The 12542-nt window shown below is 39.8% G+C and overlaps 1 protein-coding gene across 3 annotated transcripts in view; it reads left to right on the forward strand.

Moving 5' to 3' along the window:
• Arc42 (Activator-recruited cofactor subunit 42) overlaps positions 1 to 12542 on the forward strand; it is a 74576-nt gene that overhangs the window by 40225 nt on the left and 21809 nt on the right. For all 3 annotated transcript variants that reach the window (XM_068230692.1, XM_067158857.2, XM_067158856.2), the window contains one exon: positions 4807 to 4950. In XM_068230692.1, coding sequence (XP_068086793.1) covers positions 4807 to 4950 — 144 coding nt within the window. The remainder of the gene's footprint in view (positions 1 to 4806; positions 4951 to 12542) is intronic.

Consider the following 12542-nt stretch of genomic DNA (forward strand, 5'->3'; position numbering starts at 1 on the left):
GGAGGTAATGGGTTCGGATCCCACAGATGTCTGGTTGGCCATTTATGTTCTGTACTTAACATCTCTTCAAAATGTACTGTATATACAAAACATGACCTAATAGGTCGAAAGTTTATTTTGAGTACAAATTTTTGTGTCCAACAGTCCTTCCAAACTTGATCTGTTCTTTTTATTTCTTTGTCCATTCTGTGGGTTAGCGCAGCCAGTTGGCATATTTATCTGCATACTGCAGATTGGTTTGATCGATTAGGTTTCTTGGCCCATTGGACATTAGTTTTGTTTAACTGTAGTTCATTGAGAGGCCTACTGTTTTGCTGGTCATAAATTCAAGAAGCATTTGTTGTTCTCTGGAGGAGCTAGTGACTAGCACGATGTCCTTGGCAAATCTGAGGTATGTCAATTTCTTTCCATTTATTTTTGTGCCATACTTGTTGTCCCGTTCTAGTTTTTAATGTAGACAAGATTCAGGAATAAAAACCTTACAATTCGCAAAAGACTAATGGTGTACCAGCCTGTAGTCATCTCTATGGCTGTGAAACTTGGACCTTAAACCGTCGTGACATCAAAAAGCTGGAGCGTTTTCACCAGCAAAAACTACTCTCCATCATGAACATCAAGTGAGAAAAATATGTCTCTAATGTTGAAGTTCTCAAGAAAACATGTGCTAAGAGTGTAGAAGCATTGCTCATTGGCCGTCGCCTCAGATGGGCAGGACATGTGCGCCGTATGAATGACACCAGACTACCGTGCCAGATCATCTATGGCGAACTTAGCTCCGGTTCAAGACCACGGGCTGCCCCCTGAGACGTTTTAAAGACCAACTGAAACAAACCTTAAAGATGGCAGAAATAAACCAACAAACCTGGGAAACACTTGCCAAGGACCGTTTACTTTGGCGGCAAAGTGTCTGTGCCTCATTTCAACACCGCAGACATGAAGATACAAAGCGACGGGAACGCAAACTTCGCCAAACCCAGCCAAGATCTCCCCCGTCCCTCAGCTGCGCGAAGTGTGGACGTATGTTCTACACAAGAAGTGGTTTGATCGATTAGGTTTGTTGGCCCATTGGACATTAGTTTTACCGAGCTCGATAGCTGCAGTCGCTTAAGTGCGGCCAGTATCCAGTAATCGTGAGATAGTGGGTTCGAGCCCCATTGTCGGCAGCTCTGAAGATGGTTTTCCATGGTTTCCCATTTTCACACCAGGCAAATGCCGGGGCAGTACCTTAACATAGGCCACGGTCGCTTCCTTCCACTTACTAGACCTTTCCTATCCTATTGTCGCCGTAAGACATAACTGTGTCGGTGCGACGCTAAGCAAAAAAAAAGAAAGAAAGAAAAACATTTTTTTTATTTTACTGTAGTTCATTGAGAGACCTACTGTTTTTGCTAGTCATAAATTCAAGAAATTCAAGAAGCATTCGTTGTTCTCTGGAGGAGCTAGGGACTAGCACGATGTCCTTGGCGAATCTGAGGTATGTCAATTTCTTCCCGTTTATTTTTGTGCCATACTTGTCCCGTTCTAGTTTTTAATGTAGACAAGATTCAGGAATAAAAACCTTACAATTCGCAAAAGACTAATGGTGTACCAGCCTGTAGTCATCTCTACACTTCTCTATCTATGGCTGCGAAACGTGGACCTTATACCGTCGTGACATCAAAAAGCTGGAGGGTTTTCACCAGCAAAAACTATGCTCCATCATGTACATCAAGTGAGAAAAATATGTGTCTAATGTTGAAGTTCTCGAGAAAACATGTGCTAAGAGTGTAGAAGCATTGCTCATTGACCGTCGCCTCAGATGGGCAGGGCATGTGCGCCGTATGAATGACACCAGACTACCGCGCCAGATCATCTATGGTGAACTTAGCTCCGGTTCAAGACCACGGGCTGCCCCCTGAGACGTTTCAAAGACCAACTGAAATAAACCAACAAACCTGGGAAACACTTGCCAAGGACCGTTTACTTTGGCGGCAAAGTGTCTGTGCCTCATTTCAACACCGCAGACATGAAGATACAAAGCGACGGGAACGCAAACTTCGCCAAACCCAGCCAAGATCTCCCCCGTCCCTCAGCTGCGCGAAGTGTGGACGTATGTTCTACGCAAGAATTGGCGTGTACAGTTACCGGAAGTTTAAACACAAAATGCTGTGAATTGAAATGAGCCATTAGCCAGGAAATCTGTAAACTCTGAAACCAGTAACTGCCGACGACGACAACGTTGACAAGAGGAACATAGAAAAATGTTGACGCTTTCAGTGTTTGGGTAGAACGCGTATATTGCCAAGAGTATTTAACTTACGATTATGTTTAATGGCTCAATTGACAGGTTAAAGAAGAGGCTACCTGTTGCAAAAAAAGAAAAGAAAATCTGATAAGTAGTTCTCATGAAATAGCACTTCAAACTAAGGCAAAATTTGTGCTAAATATGTGATGTCATACGCATATTGTGTTATAAGATGGCGCTGTGTTGACTCGCACACTCAGTTGGAGTTAGTTAAAGCAGCGGAAACAATTGAACTAGTAAGTTTACGAAATCCTCAAAACCCGTGGCTATTACAATAGTGACTGCCTACTGCCTATTTTTTTTGGACTTAGTACCTTTCATAAATTTCAATTTCTGTTTATTTCTCAGTATGGTAACTTTTAACTTTATCATCGGTCTATTGGAGAAGGATGCTGAAAATTAGATGGACAGAGAAAAAGTCAAACAATAGGGTCCTTAAGGAAATAGATAAAACAAGGGAATTGATCAACATTGTAGAAAAGGGGAAAACCAAATTCCTTGGCCACACACTTCGACATAGTACATTCCTCACGAATATGCTGGAAGGAAAAGTTCTGGGTAAGACGGAAAGAGGAAGGCCAAGGAAGAAGTATCTGGATTCCGTGATAGACAGGCTGAATTTGAAAAAATATGTTGACCTGAAACGCTCAGCAGAGGAGAGACAAGGCCTTGCCTTTAGGATATGAATGAATGAATGAATGAATGAATGAATGAATGAGTCTATTATTAAAAACCGATCAAACGTAATTTGTCTCTATGATTTCATTTTTGAAAATAAATCCATTAAATTGTTTGTTACTGACAATTTTTTTTATTGGTAACTGTTTATAAATTTGGCTCTAATCACCTTTCTACTGATAATTGCAGAAGCCTAGAAAGCTTGAATAATTACTTGACTCAGTCTGATGACGTATTATGTTTGAAACTTGCTGGCTAATATCTTTGAACATGAAGAGAAATGGAGGGGCATGATAGCCAAGTGGCATGTGGATGAAAATGTGTTTTAAGACGAACACGAACATCCAGCCCCCAAGCAAAAGGAATTAACTAAATACAGGTAAAATGGCCGGCCAGAAATCATACCTGGAGCTCTCTGGACCAAAGACCAGTTCAGCCAAAGAGTTTCAAAAAATGCTACTATCTCTGCCAAAGAAACTTTCACACAATCCAAATAGTGTTTGAAATTTTCACATACATAGTGCTATGTGATTGTTTATGTGCGCTTTTTTGTTGCTGTAATATGCACTGATTTTAGACTAAGTGTATTTGTTGCTTTGTATCTTAGGAATCAGTTGAAGACCCCTATTGTAGTTCAGATGTAGATGAAAAGCATAGCTCTTTAATTATGCAAGTTCCGTACCACTTCTCTCTCTGCCTTGATGTAGTCAGTTTCCTTTCTTTAATATTTTGCCTCATCAACATTTTTGTACTTTGTAGGTTAAACAAGAGAAACAGTGGATGAGACCTGCACATCCTAACCTACCGCATATCCTTCTTATCCTTGTCATCATGTGTGTTGAAAAAAGAGGGATAGTGGACAGAAAATGTTGTAAGTATACAACTTTCAGAATTAACTATTAGGAATTCACCAAAGGTAGAATGGGTGGTATAAATAAAATGTAGTAATCATTTCCTATTACTTCTACTCCAGTAAATAGGAAAAGTAAATGCTGTTTTTTTTTGTATGCTTAAAGCTTGTGCTTTTAGTATGAAGAAATTTGTTTGTTACCACAGACTAAATTTTGGCTCTACCAAGGACAGAGCCAGGTTCTACATCTGCATGCATGCATACCAGCTAGCTCCTTATTGCTAGCGTACAAAACTGTCTAAATTTTCTTAGTAAGTCAGATAGTGATAATTAATCTGACATCGCGGCGTGCTGCGTTAGGTACTGCAGGTGTGGAGTGCTGTACTTATACTCTGAACATTGAAAATGAAAATCCACAGCCTGTTTCCAGTCATTTGACCAGGCCAGGAATGGAATGAATGCAGCTCCCTTCTAGCGGCGAGGATGGGAATTGTGCCGACTGCCGAAGCCTGTTGCACTCCTCTGGAGCAATGATTAATGAATGACCACATGAAATGAAATGATGTTGGAGCGTGTTGCTGGAATGAAAGATGATGGGGAAAACCGGAGTACCTGGAGAAAAGCCTGTCCCGCCTCCGCTTTGTCCAGCACAAGTCTCACATGGAATGACTGGGATTTGAACCACGGAACCCAGCAGTGAGAGGTCAGCGCGCTGCTGCCTGAGCCTACTCTTGAACATTATAGCTTCTAAATTGATGTTTTGGCCGATTTTGGCTTTTGGCACGTACCTAGTGATCAGAAACTGTATACCACCTCCTCTTCCCTCCTACCCTGTCAGCCAACATTCTGATGGTGAAAATTATTTCCTCCAACAAGGTAATCTTGGTGTCAGACACCTTAATGATCATGGTCATAATGTGGGCTTCTTTATGACTTTATTTACCGTTATATCTTGATGCTGTTATCTCATTTCTGCCACTTGATATGTTTGTAGGTTTATCACTGGGAAAGAAGGAAGACAAACTTGGTATACGAGGTTCTTCTACCTGCAGTCTTATCTTTGAAGACTGCTCCATACCGAAGGAGAACATGTTGGGTGAACCAGGCATGGGCTTCAAGATCGCCATGATGACTCTAGGTGAGAGAGTTGTGCTGTTACACGTCATTAAACATGATAGAACCGAGCTCAATAGCTGCAGTTGCTTAAGTGCGGCCAGTATCCAGTATTCGGGAGATAGTAGGTTCGAGCCCCACTGTTGGCAGCCCTGAATATGGTTTTCCGTGGTTTCCCATTTTCACGCCAGGCAAATGCCGGGGCTGTACCTTAATTAAGGCCACGGCCGCTTCCTTCCCAGTCCTAGCCCTTTCCTGTCCCATCGTCGCCATAAGACCTATCTGTGTACATGCGACGTAAAGCCAGTAGCAAAAAAAAAAATTGATAGATTCATGCCGGATATACCCAGATGTGAAGGAATCTCTTTTAACGTTTAAGTTGTGATGTGTAGTTGAGTGCGATCCTTTCCATTCACCACAATATTTGACTTTAATCCATTTACATATAACAATGTTGCAGTTTCATGTGTTGTTCTCCTTTACTCCATGAACTGAAAAGCACTATTTTGGCATTACAGTATTAACAGTTTATGTATTATTTATAATAGGGAACATGCATGATCCAGGGTTTTAATTTAAAATATGCTAATCTGATTCAAAATTTCATGTAGAATTCAAAAATGTGATCAGAGTGTACAAATAATAACTCCAAACATGATAAAAATCTAAATTAAAGTACGAAAATATCACGTCACGCAAGTACGCGATTTCATTGGTCTGACGTCATCGTACAGGTTGACTGAATTAGCAGACGAAATAACAGTGTGCTGTGAGAAGCAGGATACACTTAGCGTATTTCTACTTTATGTTAGTGTCTGGTTTGGTTAAATTCGAAGTCTATACATTGGATAATAATCTGAGTGGTATATTTTAGACTTAAAATGAATCCTGCGCAGACAGTGAGGCAGAAAACTTATAAATGGTGTATAGTTCCGATGTGCAATAGCACATCGCATACCATCCCAAACAAATTGTTCATAAATGTTCCAAAGACGCTAAAACTAGGGAGAAATGGATTTTGGCAAGCCGGAGAAATGCTGGTGATATATCGGAAAAGTCTACAGTTTATTTTTTTAAAGATAATTTTAACGTAAGTTGAATTTGTTTGAATTTTCAATCACTTTTCCATGTCAGCTGTTCTAGTGGTAACACTTTGAATTTTAATGTATGATGCTTTCGTTAAATGCTTCATTTACATCCTGGAATATGAAAGTAATAAACAGTGCATTAATTAATGCTGATCATTAAAGTATTCTCCAAACCTAACCTATGTTTTGGGTGATCCATGTCTAGGTAATTAACCAAAGGGGTTATGAACCATATTGACAACTCTAATTATACCAATTTGTATTTTGGCATGCGACAGTTATTTATGTCTTTATTGAAGAGCTTACATTTGTAAAGAAATTTAGGCTATAGTTAAATACTCTATAATATAACAAATAATAGGCGTGTATGTCATGAAAGAAAACAACATGAATTTAACAAATATATATCTCTACACAAAACCAATGCTTGTCTGTTGGGGTTTTATAAGTTAACATTGCTCAATTATAATAATTATCATAATATTAATGAAATAAATAACATAATTGCACACAGGTGAAAATAGTGATGTTGGTGTTTAAAATATTATCTAACTTAGCCTAAGTTTTAGGGTATACAAGCCAAGTCAATAAACCGAAGGATAAAAATACCGGGCGAGTTGGCCGTGCGGTTAGGAGCACGCAGCTGTGAGCTCGCATCTGGGAGATAGTGGATTTGAACCCCACTGTCGGTAGCCCTGAAGATGGTTTTCCGTAGTTTTCCATTTTCACACCAGGCAAATGCTGGGGCTGTACCTTAATTAAGGCCACAGCCGCTTCCTTCCCATTCCTAGGCCTTCCCTGTCCCATCGTCACCATAAGACCTATCTGTGACTGTGCGATGTAAAGCAAGAAAAAAAAAAAAGGGTAAAAATCACCGTACCCAAAGACATTCCTGTATTGAACAACTAAAATGTCACCAAGACACTTTTCTTGCGTGATATCCTCAGCTTGTTAAAAGCCAAATGTAATTAATGTTATTGGCATTACGCCCGCTAACTACTTCTACGGTTTTCGGAGACGCCGATGTGCAGGAATTCAGTCCTGCGGGAGTTCTTTTACGTGCCAGTAAATCTACCGACACGAGGCTGACGTATTTGAGCACCTTCAACTACCACCGGACTGAACCAGGATCGAACCTGCCAAGTTGGGGTCAGAAGGCCAGCACCTCAACCGTCTGAACCACTTAGCCCGACTTGTGAAAACTAGATGAAGTCATATTTATCTTTATCTTTATCATGTTTATCTTTTTCCCTCCACCAAGATATTTACTGTTTCTCTTTCATGGGCCCCGGAAGTGGGTAGGACAGTTGCCCCAACCATAAATATATATTTTATCGGGAATGATAGATTATAGACCTATAGTACTATGATCTTTCTTTCTTTCTTTCTTTCTTTCTTTCTTTCTTAGTTTATCCTTCAGGTTTGGTTTTTCCCTTGCACTGAGCGAGGGATTTCACCTCTACCGCTTCAAGGGCAGTGTCCGGGAGCGTGAGACTTTCTTTGGGTATGATGATACAACTGGTGAGGAGGGTCATTACTTCGCCCAGGCGGCCTCACTTGCTATGCTCAACAGGGGCCTTGTTGGTGGATGGGAAGATCGGAAGGGATAGACAAGGAAGAGGGAAGGAAACGACCGTGGCCTTAGGTGCCTGGAGGAGAAGTGGGAAAATATGAGAAACCACTTCGAGGATGGCTGAGGTGGGATTCGAAACCCCTCTACTCAGTTGACCTCCCGAGGCTGAGTAGACACCGATCCAGCCCTCGTATTATTTGTTTTGAACTTGCATGGCAGAGCCGGGAATCGAAACCGGCCCTCCGGGGGTGGCAGCTAATCACATTAACCACTACACCACAGAGGCGGACTAGTACTATAATGCTACCTATATGTTTATGTTAGTACTGAAATCCGATTTCTTACTTTACTAATGCTGAAAGCCCGAAAATATAATGTTATTCTTTAATATGGGAATCAGTCTAGAAGGAAATGTTGAAAGTGAAGTGATTTCTATCCAGGTTCGTTGTTATCCTAATACTATGAGTTGCAATACATTGCACGTATATAAAAGAAGCCACTTACAAACTTGCTTTTTATCCGCGAATTTCTGCGGCCACAAAAGTCACTATTTTTCAAGAATGATGACATCTACACATGATAGATTGTCTGACTGTGCTGTTTTGAACCTTTCTTCTGTCATTTTGGAGTTATTCGCGGTCACGAATAATAAACAACCGGCTTTTAGTAACGGCTGATGCACAATGGCTGGTAGAGATGCATGCGGTACTGGATCGTGACGTCACAGCGCGCCGCTTACGTCAGAGGCCGTTTCACTCGCCTTGCGGAAAAGCACTTTTGAACATTTTTTTAATGGTAGAAAACAAGGCAACTTACCTCACTGTAATATGTTTACGTACTATTTCATTGGTGTACTTTTCAAAAAAAATATTTTTGAAAATTATGCATGTTCCCTATTATGTGTTGTGGTAGTAGTCACTGTTGTTACCCATTAGTTCCCATTGTTCCCATTTGGGAACATAATTTCTGTTTTTTTAATTTGAGAAGTGAGCTACTTTGACTGTGATTCTCAAATGGAGAGAAAGGTTGTGGTCAACTGGTGGTATGATTATTCCCCTTTCCTGATAACCAGAAGTAGTGAAACATAACCTCAAATGTTGATAATTTTTCTCTGCTGTGTCATTCTGCTGTATTTTCAAGTTATAGGCAAAATAATTACATTGTATATAGTTGATATTGTGGTAGTTTAGCCCTATGTAGCCTTCTTTATATATAGAATTAAACTTAAGTGCCATAAAGGTGTTCATGGATCAGTAGAAATAGCTTGAAAACAAAGGATATCAAATCAACCAATATTGTAAGTGCCATTATGTATTTAGTTAGATCAAAGAAGTCAGGACAACAGTTGTTATTTTTGATGGCATTCCTTCATATGAGCTCGGAGCCTTCGTGGCTCAGGTGGCGGCACTCTGGCCTCTCACCGCTGGGTTCCGTTGTTCAAGTCCTGGTCACTCCGTGTGAGATTTGTGCTGGACAAAGCGGAGGCAGGACAGGTTTTTCTCTGGATACTCTGGTTTTCCCTGTCATCTTTCATTCTAGCAACACACTCTGCTATCTTTTCATTCCATATGTTGGATGCAGAAGTCGTCGGATTTTTGAAGGGCAGAAAAATCATTGGCCCAGAGGAGTTCGTCAGGCTTTGGCAGCCAGCACAATTCCTATTCTCGCCACTACATAGGGACTTCATTCATTTCATTCCTGACCTGGTCAAATGACTGGAAACAGGCTTTGGTTGTCCCATTTTCCTTCATATGAGCTCTGTCTGGCGTGAGGACACTTAATTGCCATAGAGAGTAGTTATTATCACCATTCTTCATCATTGTCACCATTTTCAATGTTGTTGTACAAATACCATGTGGTTTGTCTAGCAACAAGATACTGTGTACCCAACTAATCAAGCCAAGAGATAATAACCACGGCAGAAGGAACCACTTTCAGGTTGAACAGCCTCACCTAATAAACAAATACAATAAGCACATCGGTGGCGTGGACTTGGTTATCTCAATAAAAGTCAGTAATTACTTCCAAAACATGACACTGACCTATTCTCATGAACATGCTCAATATTTTGAGAGTAGCAGCCTGGAAAATCTGTACCGCTCTTGAATCTAACATGAAGATGGATTGGCTTCAATTAACAAGGCACATTGTTAGTGGGGCATTCACTTACAGTCAAATTGGCCCAAGATCTGGGCCCAGTGGTTCCCTTTCTTTCATGCCCAAGAAAGGGCCTGGACATCATTTGATCTCAGCAGGACATCAGGGACATTGGAAACTATGCAAGAGGATCACCACAATGCAGTTCATTCAGTGTAAAGCCTTGCTACATATTGATTGTTCAACAGAGTACCGCAGGTGACTTATAGGAACACATGGGCATTGTCCCACTGTTCCCATTTGGAAACAAATTGTTTCTATGGTTGTAAATTCTTTTAAACTGACCATTTACCTTAATTAAGATATAAATGTGTGAGAAAATAAATATTTTCATAATCTTAAGTTTTTTCTGTAGGTTGGGAACTAATGGGTTAAGTAACAAAACTGAAGTCACTGTCATGTTAATATTGTTGTCTCATAAATAAGGCTTCCCAAAAGGAAAACTTATGTGGGCGGCACTGCTCTTAGGTAATTCACCATTTTATCAACAATAATGCATAGTTTGAAGACCATCAAGGGTTGGTATTTACTCGAATCAATTCCTGTTGACAGGTGGAGCAAGTATAGCACATAAAATAGAAGATTTAACAAATTATTTTTTGTCTTATAATTGCATTTTTCTGTGAACAAGTCCGGATATATTTGTGCAGCATAAATGTTAAGGACAAAATTCTACCAAACCAACCTCCGTGATAGTTGTTGAAGTATTATTTTCTCTGAGAGCTGTACCTCAGCACTAATTGAGGAGGGTTTTTTCAAAACTCGGTAAATGAAAAAAAAAAAAAAAATTGAAATTGAGTTATGCATGCTAATATTATCAGTTTGACCTTGCTCACCATCCTGTGCAATCATCCTTTGCAAAAGTCGATATATGCTCTCGGAAAGTTAAAGCAAAACTCAATAAATGCAGTTAACTATTAATCATGTGGCATTCTCATGGATAATCGGAAGTGTTATTCTGTGGAACAATGGAATGCCGGACTCCTTTATTGAAAGGATGTATTCTTGAAACTGCATGCCACATGTTCCCGCAATTAGCCCTCATTATCATCGACAAAATAAAACTCGCTCCTTGAGAAGTTTAAGTTACTGTGTGAGGAACTATTTCACTCTACAACAGTATGAATAATGAATCTGAAGATTCTGAAGCTGGCATGCCGGTTCAGGAATGTGTCGGTGGAAGAAAGTCTAGATACAAGAAGAGAGTACCTGGAAAGCTGGCTAGAACTAAAAGCGAACCTAATATTAAATGCATTCATGGACTCAAAGACTTGCCCACAAGTACAGAAACGAAAACGATGAAACAATGCAAAGTTGCTGAACTCTGCTATGAAGATATCACAGAATTCCATCATGTGACTTCTTTAAACAAGATCGATCAAGACAAGTTTCTGTTGAAGTATATGAATATTTTCACACCTCAGCGCAGGGTAGTGAACATCGAAAGTGCTAGGAAGAAGAAAACTGTTTCTGTGAAGTACAGCATTAGGAAGAAAACTGGTGAAATACTTCCCCTCTGTGCTGCAACTTTTCAAGGAATTTCTGCCATATCAAAGGACAGATTATTTTATCTGGCTAGTAGGTTTCATCATACTGGGAAGTTACCTAAGGAAAATCGAGGTGGTGACAGAACAGGCAAGGAACACAAGGACATAACGGTTGCCATTAAGAATCACATCAAAAGGTATAAATGCAGAGAGAGCCATCATGGCAGAGGAAAGTCTAAGAGAGGATATTTACCGTCATATCTCTTAGTCAATAAGATGTGGAAGACATTCTGTGAAGAAAGGATAAGTTCTGGATTGAAACTGTGCTCGCTGTCAAAATACAAGTATATATTATATAAGTGTTTCAATCTGTCATTCAAAACTCCTCACACTGATACATGCTCCACTTGTAAAATTAGTCTGATGAAAATAAAGACAGAAACATGCCTAGAGAAGAAGAATGAACTGAGGACAAGTTATAGATTGCATAAACTTCATGCAAAGCGGTTTTATCAAATAATGAAAGAAGAAAACCCAGGTGTCATCAAGATATGTTTTGACATGCAACAGAATCGACCAATTCCGAAGCTATCAGTGAGTGAGGTTTTCTGTGCTAGACAAGTGTGGTTATACAATCTCTACATCATGATTCACTCAAAGGAGCAGAGAAAGAAATACATATTTTTCTATACTTGGCTAGAAACAGAATCCTCAAGAGGTTGCAACCAAGTTGCTTCGGCTATATTGGACTTTCTTTTTAACCTAGAAAAGAAACTGCACAAAGATGGCCCTACCACGATACATTTATTCTCAGACTCTTGTAGCATTCAAAACAAAAACAGTGTCATTCTGGCCACACTTACTGCTTTCTTGGAAAAAAGCACGTTATTCAATAATATTTTACATTTCTTCCCTATTTGGGGACCTAGCTACATGGCTCCAGTCATAGTGTACGGTAAAATTGAGAAATCTTACAGAAGACGGGAAAACATACTGTCTTCCAAACAATACTATGATATCTTAGAGAAGCATGGCACCCTTAAAATTCTGAGCAGGGACTGGGAAATCAAAGATCTAAAAGAGAGTGCACAGAAGGTACTACAAACTAGATTGCCATTTAAAATGATTAGTCAATGTGTTATCACATATAATAAGAGACATAAGAGAGTCTCCATATAAGTATAGGATACCTACTTCGCATACCCAGTGGAAGTTGAAGTTCTGAAAATGAAATCCAGCCATGAAGCCTTGCTAAAATCCTCTGTTTTACCAACAAAAAATATGGTGAGCAAAGAAAAGAAGGATGTTCAAG

This window comes from Anabrus simplex, chromosome X, assembly GCF_040414725.1.
Source record: "Anabrus simplex isolate iqAnaSimp1 chromosome X, ASM4041472v1, whole genome shotgun sequence".
NCBI lineage: Eukaryota > Metazoa > Arthropoda > Insecta > Orthoptera > Tettigoniidae > Anabrus > Anabrus simplex.